The following is a 22,483-nucleotide window of genomic DNA, read 5'->3' on the forward strand; positions in this document are numbered from 1 at the left end:
CACTTAGGATAATGACCTCCAGTTGTATCCATGTTGCCACAGAGGACATGATTTAATTCTTTTTTATGACTGCATAGTATTCTGTGGTGTATATATACCACATTTTCTTTATCCATTCCACCACTGGTGGTCATCTTGGTTGTTTCCATTTCTTTTTTGTTTGTTTGTTTTGGTTTTTTGTTGTTGTTGTTGTTGTTTTGAGACGGAGTCTCACTCTGTCGCCCAGGCTGGAGTGCAGTGGCTGGATCTCAGCTCACTGCAAGCTCTGACTCCCGGGTTTACGCCATTCTCCTGCCTCAGCCTCCCGAGTAGCTGGGACTACAGGCGCCCGCCACCTCGCCCGGCTAGGTTGTTTCCATTTCTTTACTATTGTGAATAGCACTGCAGTGAACACGCATGTGTCTTTTTGATAGAATGATTTATTTATTTATTCATTTATTGATTGATTGATTGGTTTTGTTCCCAGTAGTAGGATTACTGGGTACTGACCCACTTGTATGCCTTTTTTAAAAAATATCACTTTATGTTTGCTATTTTTATTTAAATCATTGATAAGAGCAACTTAATAAGCCTTGGTTTCTTGTTGAAATTTTTTTTTATTGTGCCTTGTTTTGTGTCTTTTCTTTATGAGTAGGTTTATTTCAGGGTGATGGGAAAGATAATTTTTTTTTCAGTGTGGCTTTATTTATGCCATTGGCCTTCTCAGCTTGGTGTGAGGAAGCTTTTTTTAAATTATAGTAATTTTTTAGAAAAAGATTGCATAGAGGTGTGTGTATGTGAGAGAGAGAGAGAGATTAGAGTTAAAATAAAAAACGCTATTGTCTGCTGAACTAATTTTCAGGTAGAAATTAAAATGGCTGACTTTAAAAAATTTTGTATACAAGTTAACGGAGTAAGAAAACCAGACTAAGGTGCATAACTTGGGCTTTTCACGTTGACTTTATTTAAATAATTGTATCTTAGAGATACATGATTCAGCTAACATTGGGTAAGAAGTGAGCAGTCCAATATTCAGGCTTCTCTATCACCTAGCTTTGAGTCATTTTTAATGTTTAAATTAAATAATTTTATTAAATTATTGGCATTATTTCTAAAATAAAATCCTATTTCTCAGATCTGATGTATTAAACCATAAATATACTTTTTATATTGCTAAATGTTGAGTATTTGGCTAGTTATGAAAACCATGATTTGAATTAAACTCACTTTGCTTATCAGGGCTTTTTCATATTTATTTTCTTTACTTTACAGAAGTACAGGTATCAGGATGAAGACACACCTCCTCAAGAGCACATTTCCCCACAAATCACAAATGAAGTGGTGGGTCCCGAGCTGGTTCACGTCTCAGAGAAGAACTTATCAGAGATTGAGAATGTCCATGGATTTGTTTCTCATTCTCATATTTCACCAATAAAGGTAGGATAGTATCTATTTCTTACCGTTATGAATTACATACTACTTTTGTCAGACATACAGCTCATGCTCGGAGGGAAGTTTTCTTTCACGTAGGTTCTCCCCACCCCCCATTGTAGTATCATAGTTATGGAGAACTTCAGGGTGCTCATTACTACTCAGGAAAACTGAAAACATTTTTAAATATATATTTTATAAATGAATGTTATTCAATGATGCTATCTTTAAGTCTAAAAATTCCCATGAAGGAAATAACTATTAAATTTCAAATACAACACACTGAAATATTTTCAAGCACTTGCTTTTAAATATTAGTTGGTATAGAAAAAGTGTGTTTCCAGCACTTTGGAAGGCTGAGACGGGTGAATCACTTGAGGTCAAGAGTTTGAGACAAGCCTGGCCAATATGGTGAAATCTCGTCTCTACTAAAAATACAAAAAAATTAACCAGGCGTGATGACGCACGCCTGTAGTCCCAGCTACTCGGGAGGCTGAGGCAGGAGAATCGCTTGAGCCTGGGAGGCGGAGGTTGCAGTGAGCCTAGATTACGCCACTGCACTCCAGCCTGGGCGACAGAGCAAGACTCCATTTCAAAAAAGAAAAAGAGCGTTGACATTATCTTTAAATTCCAAATATGTGACCTTTCCTGATCCTGTCATCTCTCCCCTCAGAAGTAACTACAATCCTGAGTTTATTTACCCTTCTTATTAAAGTTCTACTATATATTTAGATGGCTGATCAATTGTTTTGCATATTTTGGACTTTATGTAAATGGACTCATACTGTATCTTACCTTTAACTTGCACTTTTTACTCAGTATCACATTCCTCAGGTTGATTAACTTCACTGCTTCAGAGTTTTCTATTTTATGAATATACTACAATTTATTTTACTTTTGATGGACATGGATTTATCTTCAAGTTATTACTAGTATAAAAAGTGCTTCTAAAAACACAGGTTATATATACATCTTTGTGAATAATGCCAGAGTGTTTCTCAGTAGCTGTGTCATTTCCATTTTCAGCAGCAACATCTAATGTTTTTAGTTGATCCATGTTCTCATCAATTGGTATTCTTATTTTTGGCATTGTTTTGGTTTTGAAATGGTATCTGATTGTGATTTTAATGGGAATTTTATTAGGGAGGTATGATATATTTATTGATCCTTTAGGTTTCCTTATGTGTTATGGGCCCATTTAAGATTTTTGCTCGTTTTTGTATTGGGTCGTTCTTTTTATAATTTGTATTGCTTTATATATTCTGAATACTAATCCTTTATTGGTTGTGTGTATTTAGCTTAAGGATCATTTCTTACTAGTAAAATTTACCTGGATTTTGTAATTCTCTTTGAGGAGTGATAACATACTACTGGTTAAAATTTTTAGTGATTATAGTACGATTCAAATTTTCTATCAGTTAATTTTGCTAGGCTATTTTTTTGAGTAATTTTTAACATTTCAGATGTATTTTCAAATTATTATTTATGATATCCTGCTAATACCTTTTAATATCTGTAGCATATGTAGGCATGGTCCCTTTTTTATTCATAATATCGTTTATTTCAGACTCTTTGTTTTCCTTCACCATTCTTGCCAAAAGTGTCCATTTCAAAGATGGTCTTTTCAAAGAACCATCTTAAAAAAAAATTATCTTGAGTCCTTGCCCTGTGTGCCCACCCTTATCCCTCTGTTCTTTTACACACATACACATACATATAGATGTGTTTATGTATGTACATGCATATGTGTATATGTAAATATAAATTACACGTAGGATAGCTGAATATCAATTAAAGATTGTGTTCAGTATAAGTAATCTCATCTTCCCTTGCGGAACTAAAAGAGAGTTAGAGAGAGTAAACAGCCAAAAAATCAGTTGGCTGTTTACCAGTTAGTGGCAGAAACAGTTCTTTTATCTTTTCTTCCTTTCTCTTTTTATCATTTTTTTTTTCTTTTTCGGTTTCTTTGAGTTTATTCTGTTTTCTTGTTTTTCTAGTTTCTCAAGTCAGTTGCTTATTGCACTGATTACCAGCCTTCTTTTCTAGTAGTATTCATTTATAAATATTTCTTGAAACAGGATTTTTAAATGTATCCCACAAGTTTGAATATGTAATGTTTTCTTTTGTATTTTTTTTAACGTCCAGTGTGATTTGTTTTTTGTTAGCCTCATGAGTTACTTAGAAGTGTGTTTAATTCTTAAACATTAGGGACTATTCCTTTTGTATTGTCTTTTTTGTTTTTGTTTTTCTGAGACAGAATCTTGCTCTGCTGCCCAGGCTGGAGTGCATTGGCTATCATAGCGTACTGCAGCCCCAAACTCCTGGGCTGAAGTGATCCTCCCAGCTCAGCCTCCCAAGTAGCGGGGTCTACAGGCACACGCCACCATGCTTGGCTATTCTTTTGTTTTGGTAGAGACAGGGTCTTGCTTTGTTGCCCAGGCTGGTTTTGAACTCCTGGCCTCAAGTGATCCTCTTCCCTTGACCTCCCAAAGTGCTGAGATTACAAGTGTGAGCCTCCGCACCTGGCTCATATCTTCTTTTGGATTGTATTTTCTCATCGCGTTTTCCCTTACTATTAGCTTGGAAGTTAAAAATTGTTTCTCTTCCATTAGTGGTTATTGTAGAAATTTTAATATATGTTTAACTTAAAAAAGTCTAAAGTAAATAAATGCCTTTCACTCTTATTCCAGACAGCATAAGAACCTTAGCATACTAAAGCCCGAGCTCCCGTCTTGTTGTGTGGGCTGTTCCTGTCAGCCCAGGCCTGGTTTTATCTTGATTGAATTAATCTAATTTATTATTTTTGTCCAAAAACACTCCCGGGATATGTATATTTTTTAAATTTCTGATGTTTTGAATTTCTCGTCATCCTCATTGTTACAAACCAACCAAAGCCAATTTGCATATGGCCAACTCTGGTCTTTTGGTAGGTCTTTTAGTAGTTATTTTGGTATGTTTGCAGATTATGACACAAGCAGACATTTAAACAGACAGTGAGCCAGCATGCATATTTTATGTAGCCTGTTCTTTAAATCTGATGAAACCCCAGCTTTCCGTTGTTGCCTTAAAAATGCTCAGTCTAAGCAGATAAAACAATATTCCAGACACAAGATTTTGTTTACCCAGAGTCTCCAGACGTCTTACGGATTAAACCTAAGGTGTTATCCCTAAGGGTTTAGGCCTCTCCAGAGTCTTCCCTTTCCTAAGCAAGGGTGAATTCTGTCTCTAAATTAATTCAACCAGTTCTCATAACTGGGATACTATGCATTTCACCAGCAAAATCCCATTTTGCTCTTTAATAAGCTACTACTTTCATCAGTGAAAACCTACTTCATTATGATAATTGGGAAGACTTTTGGTGTAAATCAAAGATTAATATGACAAAACCCCCCTTTTTTGGTTGTTGTTTTGTTTGGTTTTGTTTGTTTGTTTTGAGACAGAGTCTCACTCTGTTGCCCAGGCTGGAGTGCAGTGGCCGGATCTCGGCTCACTGCAAGCTCTGCCTTCGGGTTCATGCCATTCTTCTGCCTCAGCCTCCCGAGTAGCTGGGACCACAGGCACCCGCCACCACGCCCGGCTAATTTTTTGTTGTTTTTAGTAGAGACGGGGTTTCACCGTGTTAGCCAGGATGGTCTCGATCTCCTGACCTCGTGGTCCATCTGCCTCGGCCTCCCAAAGTGCTGGGATTACAGGCATGAGCCACCGCGCCCGGCCGACAAAACCCTTTTAGCAGCCATCTCCATATGTGATTCTTCTAATTAAATGCTAGGTGATCAATCTTGGTACGTGAATTGAAATACAGACTGGCCTTTGGGAGGTTTACAAGTTCTCCAGGTGTTTCTAATGTACAGGCACAGTTGCGAAGCATTGTCCCGCCACTATTACTGCTACTGTAGTTGACCCTTGAACAACATGAGTTGGAACTGCACTGCTCCACTTATATGTGGATCAAACAAATGCAGATTTCAAACAAATGCAATCAAACATAAGAATATTTGTGGATTGCAAAACCCAAGTATACAGAGGACTGACTTCATATAAGTGCATAGCTGACTTCAGGACTTCAGTATGCGAGGATTTGGGTATACTCGGGCAGTCCTAGAACTAGTCCCCCGTGAATGCAAAGCTTGAGGTATTTTCCTGCACTACTGTGCTATCTGTGTTGAGCTATTAATATTTACAAGTAAATTTCTGACATCATTTGTCGAATCCTCCTTCTAGAATGAGAGACTTAAATTTATAGTATTGAGAAAGAACACATTAATACTTTTAAGATTTTCACTGCGTTCTTAATCTGATTTATTCGTTCCTTAATCTCCTGACCATAAGTGATGTGAAGTCAATTTTTTGGTATCTGCTTTAAATTGCTCTTTTTCTTTACATGTACTTGCTTTTTGTTTATTATCACAATGATAAAGGATTATCTCCCTTACAGCAAATATTTTATAGAGGCTTACATAAAGGAGTATGTTATTAAAATTAAAATGTCCTTTATCATCAGTTGTAAGACTTACCTTTTCCACATTTACCATTTCTGAAATTGGTAAAAATCTTCCAGTTGTTGGCATTTTATCATTGCCTTACCTGAGTGGCAATCTTTGTGTAGTCATATGTAAACCTTTGTTGACATGACACATTTTGTTAAGATCAAGAAACTACCAGCAGGCTCTCATGAGTCTTAGGGTGCCGTGGTCATAATTCAGCTGGTTCCATGAGAAGCAGCTGAAAACCTGGCCGTCTTTGTAGGCCATTCTCTTGCCCTGCCTTGTTCGTTTTGTTTTATGTTGTTGGGTATTCACAGAATCAATCTCTGACACAATTATAAATAATCCTCTGGGGCTCTTAAGTGAAACCACTAGTCCCCTTTCCCTCACTTTGGTTTGCTGGCTATCTGATTCATATTTGCAAACTGAATAGATAAGGATTTCCAATCCCAGTAGAAAAAAATTGTGTGTATTCTCTATCATTTCTTTCTAAATCACGCTTTAATATGTTAATGTTTTTTCCTATTGTAAACTTGTTAAACACATTTTCTTGTATATTTCCTATGTAATATCATGATGTATCAAGTACTTGATACATACTATTACCTGATATATTTGCACCATAATTTGATGACCATATCAGCTCTCTGATATCTGTTACCTTCATTTTTATTAGATTTTTTTAGATTGGTAAAAATCTTCCATTGTAAGGAAAGCTACAATGAGTGATCTTTGGACATGAAAAGTATTTAGTTTATTTCCTTTGGATGGATTACCAGAAATCAAATTACTGGGTCAAAAGAATATGAACGTTTCTCAAGTTCTTGAAACTTTCTGACAGATTGTATTCTGATAGAATTGTAATTTAAGAATGATTAAGGCTGTTTGGGGAATTTCTACCTGCTTCCCCTCTTTCATTCATAGGTTACTGTGGCAGGTACCACGTGAAATAATTATTTGAGGGGTGTAATAGATTTGGAGTAGGTAGGCATAGGAGAGTAGGTAGGGTTTCTTTAACTTTTTGTTAGAAAACCAAAATTGAAGGAGAACAACCCTTATTTTGACATAAGAAGGCAAGCTTTAATGTTTTTTCATCTTAACTTTTAAAAAACCAGAATAAATGTTGTAAGAAGCTCAGCAGTTTATTTAAAATACAGTGTCAGGTATTAGACTAGTAGTCTGTTTTTAAAAATAAAAGCTAATATAGAGAGCTTTTCCTCTTACATAGTATTGTGGTTTAGAGTGAAGTGAACAGCTGTTATGCTGCATGTAGAAGGCAGGATATAAATTATTATTTTTATAATTTGAAAAAGTATCTTAGAATAACAGTGGTTTGCTGAATAGATTGTAAATTAGGCACAGCTTTAGTCTTCACAATTCTAATAAAAGCTAATGTTAAAAATAAAATTTAATAGATGCTTTAAAAATCAACTGCTAGCATATTAGTTGTGTCAAGCAAGTACATGCATTTAGCAAACAGTTATTAAACATCTAGGCTAGTAACTTTGTTAGACATCAGTGATTAGCATTCTTTAATGGAAAGATATGATGTAACATGAAAGAGGGAGAAATTAAATTCTTGGAGTTTTCTGAAAAAAGCAAGTTGACATTTGAACAAAGTGTTGAAGGATGTGTAAGATGCCAAGTCGGAGGAGGCAGTTACTGGGGTAAATAAATACAGTGGAAGGGTGATAATCACAAGAAACTGTAGAAATGCAGGAAGGTTTATATTATTGCTGATACTTAGGTTGCATGTTAGGAAATGAGGGCAAGATCTAAAAGACCTGTATGATGAATGTTATTATGAAGGGTTTGCCACCATGAAACATGCCGTGAATTAATCTGTTAGATTATTGTGGTGGGATGGTGGCTCTCATTACTAGAATCATGAATAAAGTAAGATAGTGATTGGGTTACTTTATTCAGGACTTGAAGATAAAGTCCTGAATAAAGTAATTATGATTATATTTTATAATTTGATTATAAATAATTATATAATTATGATTATATTTTATGATTATATTTTATAATATAAAGTAATTATGATTATGATTTTATAATTTAAGACTCTGAAAGGGATACTTTCTTGCCAGTGTTGGGAAGAATAACAAGAAAGAAATTGGAGATGTAATAGTTTTTTTTAAATCTTAATGTAGAAGAGAAGGACATAGTGGGTAGATTTTGGGGTTATATAAGAATAGTGTCAAGATTCTAAAACTAAAAATGAACTGAGAATTAGGAAAAATTGTTAGAACACTAAATCGAACAAATAATAACCTCGCCTTTTCCCAAAAAGTTTGAAATGTACCTGAAGCAACAAGGAGGACAGTAGGAGCATTATTGAGTGTATGGGAGGTTGCAGTGATCATTGAAGAAACAAAGAATATATATTTGGTTTTTGTCTTCAATGGCAAGGAAAATTATGTTCAAACTATCGTATATAAAGTAAACATTGCTAAGAGGGACTTGAAATCAAACCAAAAAAACAGGAAATAAGCAGATAAGTGTGCTAAATAAACATGTTTCCTAGTGTTTTATTTCATCCAGTAGTATTGAGAATACTGTGAAATGAAATCACTAACAAAAAAAAAAAAATGTAAGAAATGGGAGTGGCAGAAAAATGGACACAAGCAAATACAGGCCTTTTGAACCAAATGCTAGAGGAATAGAAGTTTTCCTATTTCTAGTATATAATGAGCAGTTTTTGAAATCAACTTTATTTTTACATCTCTGGAACATATTAAAATATTATTGAATTTTATCTGTTTTACATGGACCTGGTATACTAAGGTGAGCATATAGTTTGCATACATTGACCACTAGATGGTGCTCATACAGAAGGGATTTTGTGTGTGCGACATTCAGGGTTTTTCTAGATAAATAACAAATCTATGTTCTTGTCAATCTTCTCAGTCTTGTGTTATCTCAATACAGTTCTATGTTTTGAAATTTAATAGCCCACATTAGAAAAGAGTAATAAAAATGCCTGTTATATTGCATTTACATTACATTAGCTTTGTAGTTACTTTGTATTTTTTCTTTTCTTTTCTTTTTTTTTGTACTTTAGTGTTTCAGTATTGCTTGTCCCCTTGTCCTTTACCTTTTTACATTTTTCACTAAGATTATTTAGTAAACTGGGCATGGTGGTAACCCCAGCTACGTGGGTAGCTGAGGCAGGAGAATGGCTTGAGCCAAGGAGTTCAAGACCAGCCTGGGCAACGTAGTGAGACTCCGTCTCAAAAACAAACATAAAAGATTATTTAGTACTTGCCTTTGTTTCTGTAACTAAAGACTGCTGGGTTTGTGACTTTAGAAACACACACAAATAACTGAGAGCCTATCCAGTATACATTTTTAACTGTTTTTACTTTCATTTAATATTAAAAAGTAAATATTCCTCATAGTCATAAATTTTTCATAATCCTGTTTTGAAATACATAGTAATCCACTGAACTAATCATATTTAGTTTACTAAATTAAGCTTTCTCCTATTGTTTAGGCTAGAATTCTACTATAGATTATATTATCCCTCTGAAAAAGAAAAAACATTACAGAAAAAAGAATATTAATTCTTTGTATGTCATATTAAAATGTTAATAGTGGTTCCTTTTGGTAGTTTAGATTGCATACCATCTTTTAATCCATTGTTTTAAATAGGTTTTCCTGGTTTTTCTTTAATGAACTTAAATTTGGTTTTAATGGAATTTCATCTTTCATCTCTGCTGTGTAATGAGAGAGGATATTCTAAAGCAAAGAGTTGGTTGCCTTCCATCTCCCAGTCTAATCTTATGTGAAACCCCTCTTGTGATTTAGGTGTAAATTTTATGTGTGCATATACTGACTGCTGGCCAATGAATGAGGTGTTCCTAGATTTTTGTAGGTCATGTAACAGGACGTTTTCATAAAGAAGCCTTTCTCAAAACTTGAAGTTGTTTTCTTGATGTGAATGGATTTGGATAGGAAATTCACATTGAGAAGTATTTCTTCCCTGTACATTGGGGAAATATGGGGGGCAGTGATCTGTCAACTTTAGATTGTACCCCTAAGTTCTTTGGCTCTGTAGGCTAAATACATGTACACTAAGAGCCTACTATTGTCTGTCTGTTAGTACTGTTTACAGTTTGAGGTAGGAGATTTGCATTCAACAGTTGTATTCCTGATCTTCATCCATACTAATTCAGAATAACAGAACTCATGTCAGTTCTTGGGTTTTCTCCTCCCCTTTTCTTAAGGTTTTCATCAGACATGGATCAAGGCACATATTTTAGGGCCAGACAAATTACTGTAGCATTCGTATAAACCACACTAATCAGGTATTTAGTAGGTACCTGGTCCATAATAAAACTTGAATTTTTTTCCGGGAGGTTTCATTTTTTCCTTCACGAGAGTATTATTAGTTACCTATCTGCCCTTAGTGTTTTCTTATATTCTCCTACTCCGAATTAGATAGGATCACTCTGTCTGGGGCCGCAAGTTGTCAGCTACTGCCTGCACAGTCCTTGGGAAGAAGCAGCATACTTTCTGGTATAATCTGTCACAAAATATCTTACACTCAAGAGTCCCACGTGGCTCTCAACCCTTACTGAGCACATGTTCGCGTCTCAGCAGAGGTGTCACAGAGACAGGGCTAGCGTATTTTCTTGCTGAGTCAGGATTTGCAGTGGCCCTCAAGGTTGTAGCATATTTTCTTGCTGAGTCAGGATTTGCAGTGGACCTCAAGGTTGTCGTTTGACAAAAGGCTGCATCTAGTTGGTGCTGGTAAGCACGTAGACAAGCAAGATTTTGTCAGTCCACATCTGAAAAAATTCTGTGGCTGAGGTTGGGACTTACGACATGCTCTTATTAACTTAAAAATTGAATTATTCAACCAATAGTAAATTATTAAGTAGTGTTTTTGTTCACATATTGTTTTAAAATGACCATTGTTGTAATATTTACTAATATAGCACAGTGTTAAGAGGGCTTGCTTGGGAGTTTGTGATTCTCAAACTTGAAGGTACTTAGGAGTCACTTGGGAAGCGTTTTAAACATAAAAATTCCCAGGTTCCCCCTGCCCCTAACATTTTGATGGGGAGAGGATACACCAATCTGCATATGTAACTAGCGCCCCAGGCAATTCTCTGGCGAACTATTATGTTAACGTAGATGTTAGATGTTCCTTTAGCAATCAAGTAATAGTATTTGGTGAACCAGAGTAGTATTTATGTAGAGTTGGATACAACACATTTCACTGATTATAAAACAAAAAATTTACCAGCGTTCTTTTTCATTTTTAGAAATTTATGACCTTGTAATCTGAATGTTTATAAAATACTAGAGAGATGATTCTGATAATTTCTTGAAAGTTCTTTTTTATCATAAAAGTTCCAGAAGCAAAATATTTGTTTTAGTAATTAGTCTACCTTGAGACTCAGTTATTAATCATTAAAAGCCAATACATTACATAAAATGATAAAAGGAAAATCCATTTGTAATGAAGCGCTATCATTAGATATTTAGAGTTTAACGTAGGCAGCACCTTTGAACAACTTAGAGCCAGTGCCAGATGATGTGTAAGATCCTGCCTGGTGTAGAAATTTGGATATGAATGACAAAGATTCTTTTAGTGAAATCATTTAAACAGTCAGAACTATTTGCAGAGAGAATCCTCTTGTGTGTTTTAATTCAGTTTATATTTATAATTTATATAAGCAGTGAAGGTGCCATTGGGTTTTACTACAGACTGTGGTTGAAACTTGGTAATCCAGGGTTTTTCCACCCAGTGCTTTAAATCAGCAGCCAGCCCCACAGGGTCTTGGTAGTCCAGTGTTTATAGCATCCTTCTTTACCTGCTAATCGATCTCACTTCCTGGATTTCAGTCCATCTAGTTATCAGCTAACAAAAGAACAGCTTTTGGTTCCTGCAGACGCTGGTGAAAAAATAATCATGAGAAAGAAATCCACCTTATGTCGTCTTTTTTGTCTGCAAAAATAAACTCAGCCATCATACAGCTAACAGGTACAGAGGGAAGATACGAGCTCTTTCATAGGAAGAAATCGCTGAGAAAATGAGCATCATTTCTCAAGGTTTTTATTTTCACTGATCTACAAGTGATGCTGCTGTAATTCTAGCTGCAGTTTTTACCGATCATTCACCACTCAGCAGCTGGTAGAGAAGTAAGCCTGCTTGGCAACCACCTGCAGGGCTGCAGAGATGAATTACATTTTCGGAAACAACACACTTCTATACTCTCGCGGCAGTCGAGGAGGCAATACTAGCTCTAGCCATGGCTCAGCAGGCCCAAAGCAGAAACACTGGGCAAAAAAGGGCTCGTCAGATGAACTGCAGGCTGAGCCAGAACCTTCACGCTGGCAGCAGATAGTTGCATTTTTCACTCGAAGACACAGCTTTATTGATTGCATCTCGGTAGCCACCAGCTCCACCCAGGTAACACACCACTTGTTGGAATTATTTTCAGTCTATTTCTGTTTACATTGGCTTTGTAAAAATGTCTTAATATAGAGTTTTGGTTTAAAAAATAGTCTTATGGCTTGAAACCTTGGATGTGTAGAAATGTATGTTTTCTGTCCATCCATGCAGGTCTTTAGCACAAAAGGGGGAACAAGAAATATTTTTCCTTATGTTCTTACGTAATACCAAACAAAATAGCCTCAGATTCAATTGAATGACTTTTCTAAAAATATAAACCCATTGATACATAAATTAAAATACGAATTAATAATGCTCATCTCCTTTTTAGACTGTGCTAAATGCTATAGAGTATGATGTCTGACCAAAGAAAATGCTGGGTTGTTTAGTTTTTGTATGTTATTAGATAACCTTAGGGAGACTATTATAGTAAAGAAACAGAAGATACTTTGAAATATTTTCATTTTTCAGTGTTTTGAAAATAGATTCAATTTAATAATTGGCTAGTATTATATATACTTACATCTTAGCTATATTATGGCTTATTCAAGGAATTTAATGAATCCTTTTTTGTAAATATTATTTATCTAGCTTAATTTGAAATTAGTGAACTTGTGCAATTACACAGTCATGGAATATTTTTTCACATATTAAAATCACAATTTAAAGAGTTGAGCAAATACTAAAAGTCTCAAAATTTTTAAAAAATCACGTAACACCACTTTTTGAGGAAATGAGCTATTGTCTAAAGGAGGAAAAATAAAGAAAAATTAATAATTGTTTGAATGAAATACCTATTGTTTGGTACAGGGGTGGTTTGGGGAAATATTCATATTTCTAAATATTTTTAAGCAGTCAGTTCAACTTTAGTAAAAATAAAAGGATGATAAATTGTCTAATTTAAAAATAAGTTGAGAATGCATTTGTCCTCTGACATCAATGATATTTAAATTAAGAAAATACATACATACACATTCCTTAGGACCTTTTAAAATAAATTCCCTTAAAGCTATCTTTTAAAGAAAATAATAGAAGCAGCACAATAAATATAAACTATAACTGTCAACAGTTCTATATTTCTTTGTATATTTTTTATAAATTTCTTTACTGTTTTTGGTTACTAAAATAATTGTCTTTTAAAAGTGTGGATTTAAAATAACGTCAGCTCTCTTAAGTAAGAAATTCTGCTTATTTTTCTTAAATATTTGGGAGAAATAGAATTACCTAGGAAGGGGGAGTCATTACATAGGCATTGAGGTTAAGTTACAATCAAAACTTATTGAATGGGCAACCATTGATTTAACTCTTAAATTGAATACTGCCCCATGAATTTTACTAACCTTATTTTGACTACAATTATATATATCACAAAAGGATGCAAAGACTAAAGGTTGACAGTGTTACTCATTGTAGATAATACTACGTGGTATTTTCCATTGTCAACAAAAAAGATATCTTTAAAACTTTTTATATATATATGGTTTATGTAAATACACACCCTTCTATATATGTATACACAGATAACACTAGCATTGATATATTTGTCACTCAGTTTATTAAAAGCATGCAAATGAAAAGACAGGAAAAGTAGTTCATGTATAAGCTGTTGAAACCACAGAATTACATTATAGTTACTTGGTTGGAGCAAAACGTTGCTATCATTGCGCTAAAATAGTCATGACCTCTATTTGCTGATCAATTCTACAAAGCCATTTTAAATGTTATCCCCTTACCCACTTTGGTTCAGAGTATTCCTGCATGCTAATATGTGAGTTATTAATAGTTTTTATTTCTTTCAGACCTCTTTCCTGATTCTCATCCTGTCTTTTTCATTACCTTTCTATTTTATTTCTAGAAATACAGGTATTAGGGTAGAGGTTTTAGCTTCTGTTTTTCTTGCACTGGAGTACCCACATTTTGTTTTTCATTTTATACATTTTTATAACTGATACGTTGGATAGTTTATATATCTAATTTTTTTTATAACTTACTGGAGTTCATTTTACAAGTTAAAATATAATAGGACTGAAAAATAAGTTTAGGTGTAATTGGATCTTAGCTGACGCTAGAATATTTTTTTAAATTTCACTTACTGACTCCTGGCTGGCGCTTTCTTTTGCAGCACCAAGGGATTTATTGTTAGAAACAACGTAGATTGAAATTTCATACTTTGAGCATATAATATATACCTTTGAATATAATAGGGTGATTTGTACTGTGATTGGTAAATAACAGAGGTCTCTTATTTCACTGGTGTCAGAAATACTCTTTAAGATTTGATAGAAAGATTACCTTTGAATCTAATTCCTTATGACTAAGCCACATGATACTTTTTGCAGATTGGAGAGTTGTTATAAGTCAAGTTCTATTAGTATGAAAACTATCTGGTTTAGTATCCCCCCAAATATAGTATAAAAATTATCTGGTTTAATATCCCCCTGAATATACCACAGTACATAAAAGAACCTGTACTTTATAGATTCATTTAAATTGCTTGTCTGCTGGAGGTATTCATGTTCATAACTAAGATTGTGTGCCATGTTCTCCTATGGTACCTGGAACTCAGTAGGAAGTCATTAATGTTTTTTGAATGATAAGGAAGTTGAGTGGTTATAAACTTTTGCAAGACACCTAGCTCCTCAGTTAGGGTTTGGCATGTAGTTGGTGTTAATAAATGCTTATAGAATTAATTAATTTTTATTCCATTCACCTCAAATGTTATCTCCTGGCCTTCCAAAACATGACAACCTAATCTGATACCTCTTGAGTACCTGTATTGGTTGGATCTTCTCTCTTCCCTCACAAGTGTCTTTGGTTTTTCCCAGCAGCCCATCTCCTTTTCCACTGCCTTTTCCACAGCCTTTACTTCCCCTCCATTCTTCATATTATCCTCCAGTCACACTTCCCGGATGCCCCTGATTTCCTCACCCCTCTCAGTCCCCACTCAGTAGTGATAACCAAATAGCTTACAGACTGCCTCTAAGTTTTATCATTTGATTGTATCTCATTTTACATTGTGAGTTTTTTGAGGGGTTATTTTGTTTTTTAATGTTAAATTAAAATGAGTTTCTTATGAATTACATTGGTGAAAACTTTTTCTGTTTGAGGCTTCATAGTGTTTTTGTCCTTAATTTCAAACCATTTAATATAGAAAAAGTTCTCTGTGCGTTGCCAAGCCCTCCTTGGTTCCTCACCCTCAGCATCCCTCCTATTCTTGTGTTTAGGATCACTTAATAATCTGCCCCGTCCTACTTAGCATACGCAGTCCTGTTCCAATCTGGGACCAGTTTTTATATTCAGCAGGGTTTTAAAGAACGCCAGCACAGTGCTTCTAGACTTTACTTGATTAACACCTAGGTGAAAAGTTTTATTTACTTAGTGATATCAACATTTATTAATGACAGTAGTAATCTTATGAACTTTAAATAGCTGTGAAGTGTTCGGTCATTTTGAATGTGTGTATAGCAACTATTCATACATTTTGGACTACTTGAAAATCTCAATATATAAGATCATTATACATATTCAGAAAGCTCCCCCACCCCTCAAAAAAAGCAATTAACATGCCAAATTAAGCTAAGAGCAGCAGAGCTCTATTCCTAGAAACATGGAACAGACATAACTTGTCAGAATTGAAATAGAATAGTAAAATTTTCTTAAAGAGTAAATATTAGCTGAGTTGAATAATCTGCTTAGAGGAAAAACCCTGTCCTAAGTTAAAAATACAGGAAAACATTGTTCAAGTACCTGTGTGGAAAAATATTTAGGCTAATTTGTATACTTAAAAAATATTGTTTGTCCTAAACAGGTGCCTTCTAAGTTAAAGAGGATTTAATTTTTAGAGCTATGCATTGGATATATTGTCCAGGAGATAATAACAACAGTATCAGTGTCATTGAGTCACTTCTACCAAATCATTTAATGTATATATTAATAAAGTACTTAGAACAGCATCTGGCACATAGTAAGTGCTACATTAGAGTTAGGTGCACCTGTTATTTTTGTATCATTTAACTCTAATAGTATATGAACAAATTCAGACATAGATTATTAGGAATTATAGCACCTCGGATAGTGCAGTACATTCAAACATTCAGTAACTATTGTTGACTGATGAAGTTAACTTGTAAGTACAAGCCGTCCACTTTTTTTAAGAACCAGAGGTCTCAACACCTTTAGTTACAGGGTTTAAGGGAGGTGCCCCAAAGAGCCTTTCAAATTCTTGATGAGACTACCAGGTTTTTGACCTTTCCTCCCCTCCTAGCACTCCCTTCTACAAATTGGTAAAAACCAGTCACATGTAGATGACTAAATTTAAGTGATTATCCACTTCTTACCAAGCTCCCCTAAACATCCCCGAAACATATCATTAGGACTATTTTTAGATCCTACATCCCTTTTAGCCTCAGTCACTACAAAAAGTCCAAACCATCCAGATTGCAGCTCTGCCTTCTCTATACCAACTCACAGACTGCACATGAAACTTCTAATACCTAATTCCTGCTCTTATTCTCAAATAAATAATCTTGCTCTGTGTTCCAGCCTGTTAAAATAAATGAACTGTCTGTGTGCTTGAAACTCACCCATTCACTTCGGTACTAGATCTTAGTCCCTTTGGTTGTTTAAGAACTTCCAAAATCCCCTTCTCTCTTCACGGCATCATCTATCTTGCCTCTATACTGCCCCTAGACTTGCCTCTGTAAGTCCCATCAGGATATACCCCTGCTATAATATCTTTCATTAAAACAGCCAGCCAAAAAACCCTCTTTGTATGAGTGTAGATTATCAAATCCAATGGCCAGTTCTCAGTGTTCGTTTTACTTGACCCTACAACACTGTTAACACAATTGATTACTCCCTCTTCTAAATTCTTTTTTTCTCCTTTGACTTGTGGATAGTACTGCTCTTTTAATATTCTACCGGCCTCATTTTCTTTTATAGTATCCTCCTTTTTCCTGCTGCTAACTGTTCAAATGTCTCAGGGCTCTGTCTTTGAACTCTCTTTTTATACTCACATTTCAGGTGATCTTATCTAGTCCTATGCCCTTAAATACCATCAATATTTCTATCTTTATTCCGGAGTTAATCCCTATACATTAGACTTTTATGTCTAACTTTCTACTCAGTATTTCCACTTCGGTTAAGCATCTGAAAAGTAACATATTAAAAAGGGAATTTCTAGTTTTATTGGTGTCAATCTTCTTTATTCAGTATGCCATTCACTAAGATGCTGAAGACAAAAACCCTTAACATTATCTTGTATTCCTTTTTTCTTTGCTCCATATCCAGTCTAATACCAAATCCTGTTGGCTTAATATTCAAGATATATTTATGATCTGGCCACTTTTCAACACTTCTGCAACTACTGAGTCAATAATTTGTTGCCTGAACTGCAGCAGTAGACGTCTAATTTCTCTCTTGTTGATATTCTTTGCTTCCCCTAAGGTAGCACCCCTTCACTGCAGACATTACTCTGTCTTCTTACCTGATTCTTCATTGTCATACATTTTTTATCTGTCTTTTTACTTGGCTGACTGTTAGCTCCCTGTGGGTGGGGTTTTTCTGTTTTGTTTATTGTTGTGTCCTCAGTTTCTGTGACAGTGGCTGGCACGTTGTAGATAACCAGAAAATACTTGATGAATGAGTGGAGACAGGGACATACGAACTTGTGCTAAGGAGGGCCGAAGCAGATGGTTTGTCTTTTCCCTTAGACTTTCTGTGCAGCATGCATCACACTTTCTTTAGCATTGTAATAGTTCTCTAGCTGATGATTCTTACTTGCCCTCTGAGAAGAAATACACACAAGGAAATGAGGTAGGGAGAGAAGAGAAGAGAAACCATTCAATTTCCTCAAAACTGGGATAACTGTATAACTCAGACCAAACTAGGATACCTTAATGAAAAGAGGGAACCATTAATAATTAAAGTGAGACAACAGGCATAAATACAGACTTCCCAAGTAAATAGAGGAATATGGGATCACTCTGTTACAAACATTTATTTTCTGACTATTCCCACCAGGCAACAGATCTGAAATGCACACCAAGACATCTCCATCTTGGACCATCCTAGATTAATTGACCTAACCGTTTTATCGATACATACTACATTCATTTTGTCTCATGTGTAATGGTAATAAAATATTTTTGATAAATTTTTTTTTTCTTCATCTCCAAGGAATGGAATTGTTCATATTCATTAGTGTAGTGCCTTTGTACTAAAAAGTAGACTACATATAGGGTAGGGTAGGTAGACAGTCTTCTTAAACTGCTTTGAAACTGCTGACTCTGATTGATAGGTTATTTTCCAGGGAAATTGGTGGAAATCGTCTCCTTTGGTATTGACTAACCAAACGTTCACAGTTAGGATAGAAATGCTGTTGTACTGATTATGAGATGCTGACTCTTGGCAGGCACATTTGTTTCTTAATTTTCTACTCACAAGGCTGCTAACTTTGTGAAATTAATACGATAACTCAGACTTGGAAATCAGTTGTTCCCCCTTTCACACAAAAAATGTTGTAGGATCTGTTTTATGTTTCTATTTTTCTGGAAACTTTTACAGTGCACCTGCATGTACTGACTCAAAAATTGGTTCTTAAACTGTTTAAACACATTTTTATCATTTGTACAATAAATAAAAATAAATATAAAAAATAAAAATAAAATTTTTATCATTTGTACGATAGAAAAGCATAGAGATGAAGATTAAACAAAAAGTCGTTGATTACAATGGTTATATAAACTTTTTTGAATGACAAAATTGACCATACGATCCAGCAGTTGTACTCCTTGGTAGTTACCCAAATGAATTGAAAACTTACATCCACGCAGAAACCTGTACAGAGATGTTTATAACAGCTATATTCATAATTGCCAAAACCTAGAAGCAACCAAAATGTTCCTCAGTATGTGAATGGATAAAGTGTGGTACATTCAGACAATGGAATATGATTCAGCACTAAAAGAATTGAGCTATTAAGCCATGAAAAGACATGGAGGAACCTTAAGTGAATATTACCAGGTGAAAAAAGCCAACCTGAAAAGGATACACACCCTTTGTTTCCAACTGGATGACATTCTGGAAAAGGCAAAACTATGGAAACAATAAAAAGATCGTGGTTGCTAGGGGTTAGGGGAGAGGGATAAATTACAGAGCACAGAGGATTTTTAGGACAGTAAAGCTATTCTGTATGATACTATAATGGTGGAAACATCATTAAACACGTGTCAAAACCCGTAGAATATCCAGCCCCCACAGTCAACGCTAATGTAAATTATGGATGTGATGTGTCAGTGTGGGCTTATTGATTGTGACAAATATACCATTCCAATGCAGGGATGTTGATAATGGGTAGTTTGTGTGTGTGAGCAGGGAGCTAAAACTGCTCTAAAAATATATAAAGTCTATTAAAAACTATAAAATTGGTATCTTAACGTAGATTAGATTGGCTTAGCTTGAAGACGTTTGAAATTTATGATATAAGGTCTTTGTAGTTAGGAAGTGTGTTGTATTCATCTTTGTAGCTTCTGTATAGTGTCTTGATTGTTTAGATGGCCTTTCTGTCAAGGATAGATAGGCAAAAAGAAAGAAGTTTCACAGACTATAATTTATATATTCTTAATATATTCAGACACGTTTTAAAGTTAACCTTTAAACTAATGTGTTAATAACAGTGCTGAAAAGTGACTGAACATGCTCATGGGATCAGGGCGAGTCAGCCTGAGCAATATTTTTCTCCTTTATTTTCAAGCAGTGTTTGTTTGCATGAGAATTGTACTTCATACCTCTTACCACAGCTCTAATTCAGTAGTCATTTGGATGATGATTTTGTTTAATGTCAGCCACTAAACCATAAGTTTCACAAGAGCTGGTGCTACAAGGTGTGTGGTTTTTTTCCCTTGGTGTCCCCAGAGCCTAGCATGGCGAATACACTTGATAAATATTTGTTGAATGAATAAACAGATGTTATACAGGTGTTAATTTTTATTTAATCTGCTGTTGGCTAAGTGGAAGTTTGGAACTTCTAAATAATATTGGATCACTGTAAATTTCCCAAGCCATTTTTATGTAACACTGTGGCTTAAAAACTAGCAAGTCTATGTTACTGGATTTTGTAAAGTTGTGAATTTCAGAAGTAATTCATATCCTTCTGTGAAAAAATTGTGAAGCATTTATACTGTTACATATCTGAAGAACTTAAATTTTTATCATGAAAATTTTACTTAGTATCAATTGCTTTAAAGACATTTTCTTAAATTATTCCTTGTACTTCCTGGCACTATTATTTAGATAACGTTTTCAGCCCTCCATTTTTATAGCAAAGTTTAGAATTTTGATAAAGGGCCGGGCGCGGTGGCTCAAGCCTGTAATCCCAGCACTTTGGGAGGCCGAGACGGGCGGATCACGAGGTCAGGAGATCGAGACCATCCTGGCTAACACGGTGAAACCCCGTCTCTATTAAGAAATACAAAAAACTAGCCGGGCGAGGTGGCGGGCGCCTGTAGTCCCAGCTACTCGGGAGGCTGAGGCCGGAGAATGGCGTGAACCCGGGAGGCGGAGCTTGCAGTGAGCTGAGATCCGGCCACTGCACTCCAGCCTGGGTGACAGAGCGAGACTCCGTCTCAAAAAAAAAAAAAAGAATTTTGATAAAGGTAAAAATAGTTGTTCAGACAGTGTAGAGAACAGTAGCCTACAATTACCACCTTTTAACGAAAATTTTAAACCTACTGATGTGGTAATTTTACAGGCGTATGCAAATACGAACCAAGTGGCAGTGACCCCTGGGAGCAGTGGAATTCTTGTAGAAGCCTAAACACAGCGTAAGCCCCTCCAGGCATTTATTTAAAGATTTTTCCCTCCGCACTTGGTAACAGGAGCACTTCCTGTTCATTCTTTTTCCTTTAAGCCCCAATTTGGTTGCATTTCTGAACAGTATTTTCAGTATCTGTGAAATCAAACCTCTGACTTATGGACTCAAGCAGCTTTGAAAAGTGAAGAAGTTACAGCTGTGACAGAATGGAACCAAAATGATTGCTTTACAATTTTTGTTGTTTTGTTCTGAGAAGAAGAATTGGAGATTATAACCTTTTTAAATTAAAACAGATCCCACCCTCATTTATCCATATATAAATCTGACTAATCTTGGTAGGATGATCTGATGTGTCAAAGGGTTATACATTTGGAAAGAAATCAACTTTGGGAGGCCGAGGCGGGTGGATCACGAGGTCAGGAGATCGAGACCATCCTGGCTAACACGGTGAAACCCCGTCTCTACTAAAAATACAAAAAATTAGCTGGGCGCGGTGGCGGGCGCCTGTAGTCCCAGCTGCTCGGGAGGCTGAGGCAGGAGAATGGCGGGAACCTGGGAGGCGGAGCTTGCAGTGAGCCGAGATCGCGCCACCGCACTCCAGCCTGGGCGACAAAGCGAGACTCCGTCTCAAAAAAAAAAAAAAAAAAAAAAAAAAAAAAGAAATCAGTTGAGAAGTATTTTGTAAGATAGAGGGAAAACAAACAAGATGTGTATCCATCTTAAGAATTAATTGTTTTAGCCAAACTAAGTACCACAGCAGGATTTTGAAGGGAGAACGAAGAAAAGAGAGAACAAAAATCATATCATTTTAATCACTTTTTTTCCAAACTGGAAGGCTATATTCAGTATAGAGGCAAAATCAAAATTTGTTCAGTTGTAAGAGCACAGCTTTATTATATAGACTTTTTAATTGAAAATATTTTAAAGAACTGTAGGTGAAACTTGAAATTTCCATATGTATATCTTGTTTGCTTGTTTTTTAAATTGTCGCTTTCATGGTTTTGGAGGAGAGGGAGTTGGCTTATTTTTATTATAGAATAATTGCTAGTTTTTAAGCCATAGTGTTAAAGAATTACAACAGAATTAAGCCAATTACAGTTTAAAGGTTAACATAGGTGTCTTAAAGCCATTTTCTGTTTTCTTCATTGAGTTAGCCTTTTCTTTCCCCTTTTTTAAAAACAGCTAAAGCAGGAATCAGCAAGCTACAATCTGCAGGCCAAATGTAGCCTGCCACCTGTTTTTGTAAATAAAGTTTGTTTTGTTTTGTTTTGTTTTGTTTTTGAGACAGAGTCTCACTGTGTCGCCAAGGCTGGAGTGCAGTGGCATGATCTCAGCCCATTGCAACCTCCACCTCCTGGGTTCAAGTGA

At 35.4% G+C, this 22,483-nt stretch overlaps 1 protein-coding gene across 7 annotated transcripts in view; it reads left to right on the forward strand.

Moving 5' to 3' along the window:
- DLG1 (discs large MAGUK scaffold protein 1) overlaps window positions 1-22,483 on the forward strand; it is a 280,132-nt gene that overhangs the window by 107,852 nt on the left and 149,797 nt on the right. For 4 of the 7 annotated variants that reach the window (XM_025376048.1, XM_025376049.1, XM_025376050.1 and 1 more), the window contains exon 5: window positions 1,252-1,416. In XM_025376048.1, coding sequence (XP_025231833.1) covers window positions 1,252-1,416 — 165 coding nt within the window. Of the gene's footprint in view, window positions 1-1,251; window positions 1,417-11,764; window positions 12,322-22,483 lie in introns of those variants that run through there. The other 3 variants (XM_025376053.1, XM_025376054.1, XM_025376052.1) reach the window with 2 other exon arrangements.

The sequence above is a fragment of the Theropithecus gelada genome, chromosome 2, assembly GCF_003255815.1.
Source record: "Theropithecus gelada isolate Dixy chromosome 2, Tgel_1.0, whole genome shotgun sequence".
In the NCBI taxonomy this organism is placed as follows: Eukaryota; Metazoa; Chordata; class Mammalia; order Primates; family Cercopithecidae; genus Theropithecus; species Theropithecus gelada.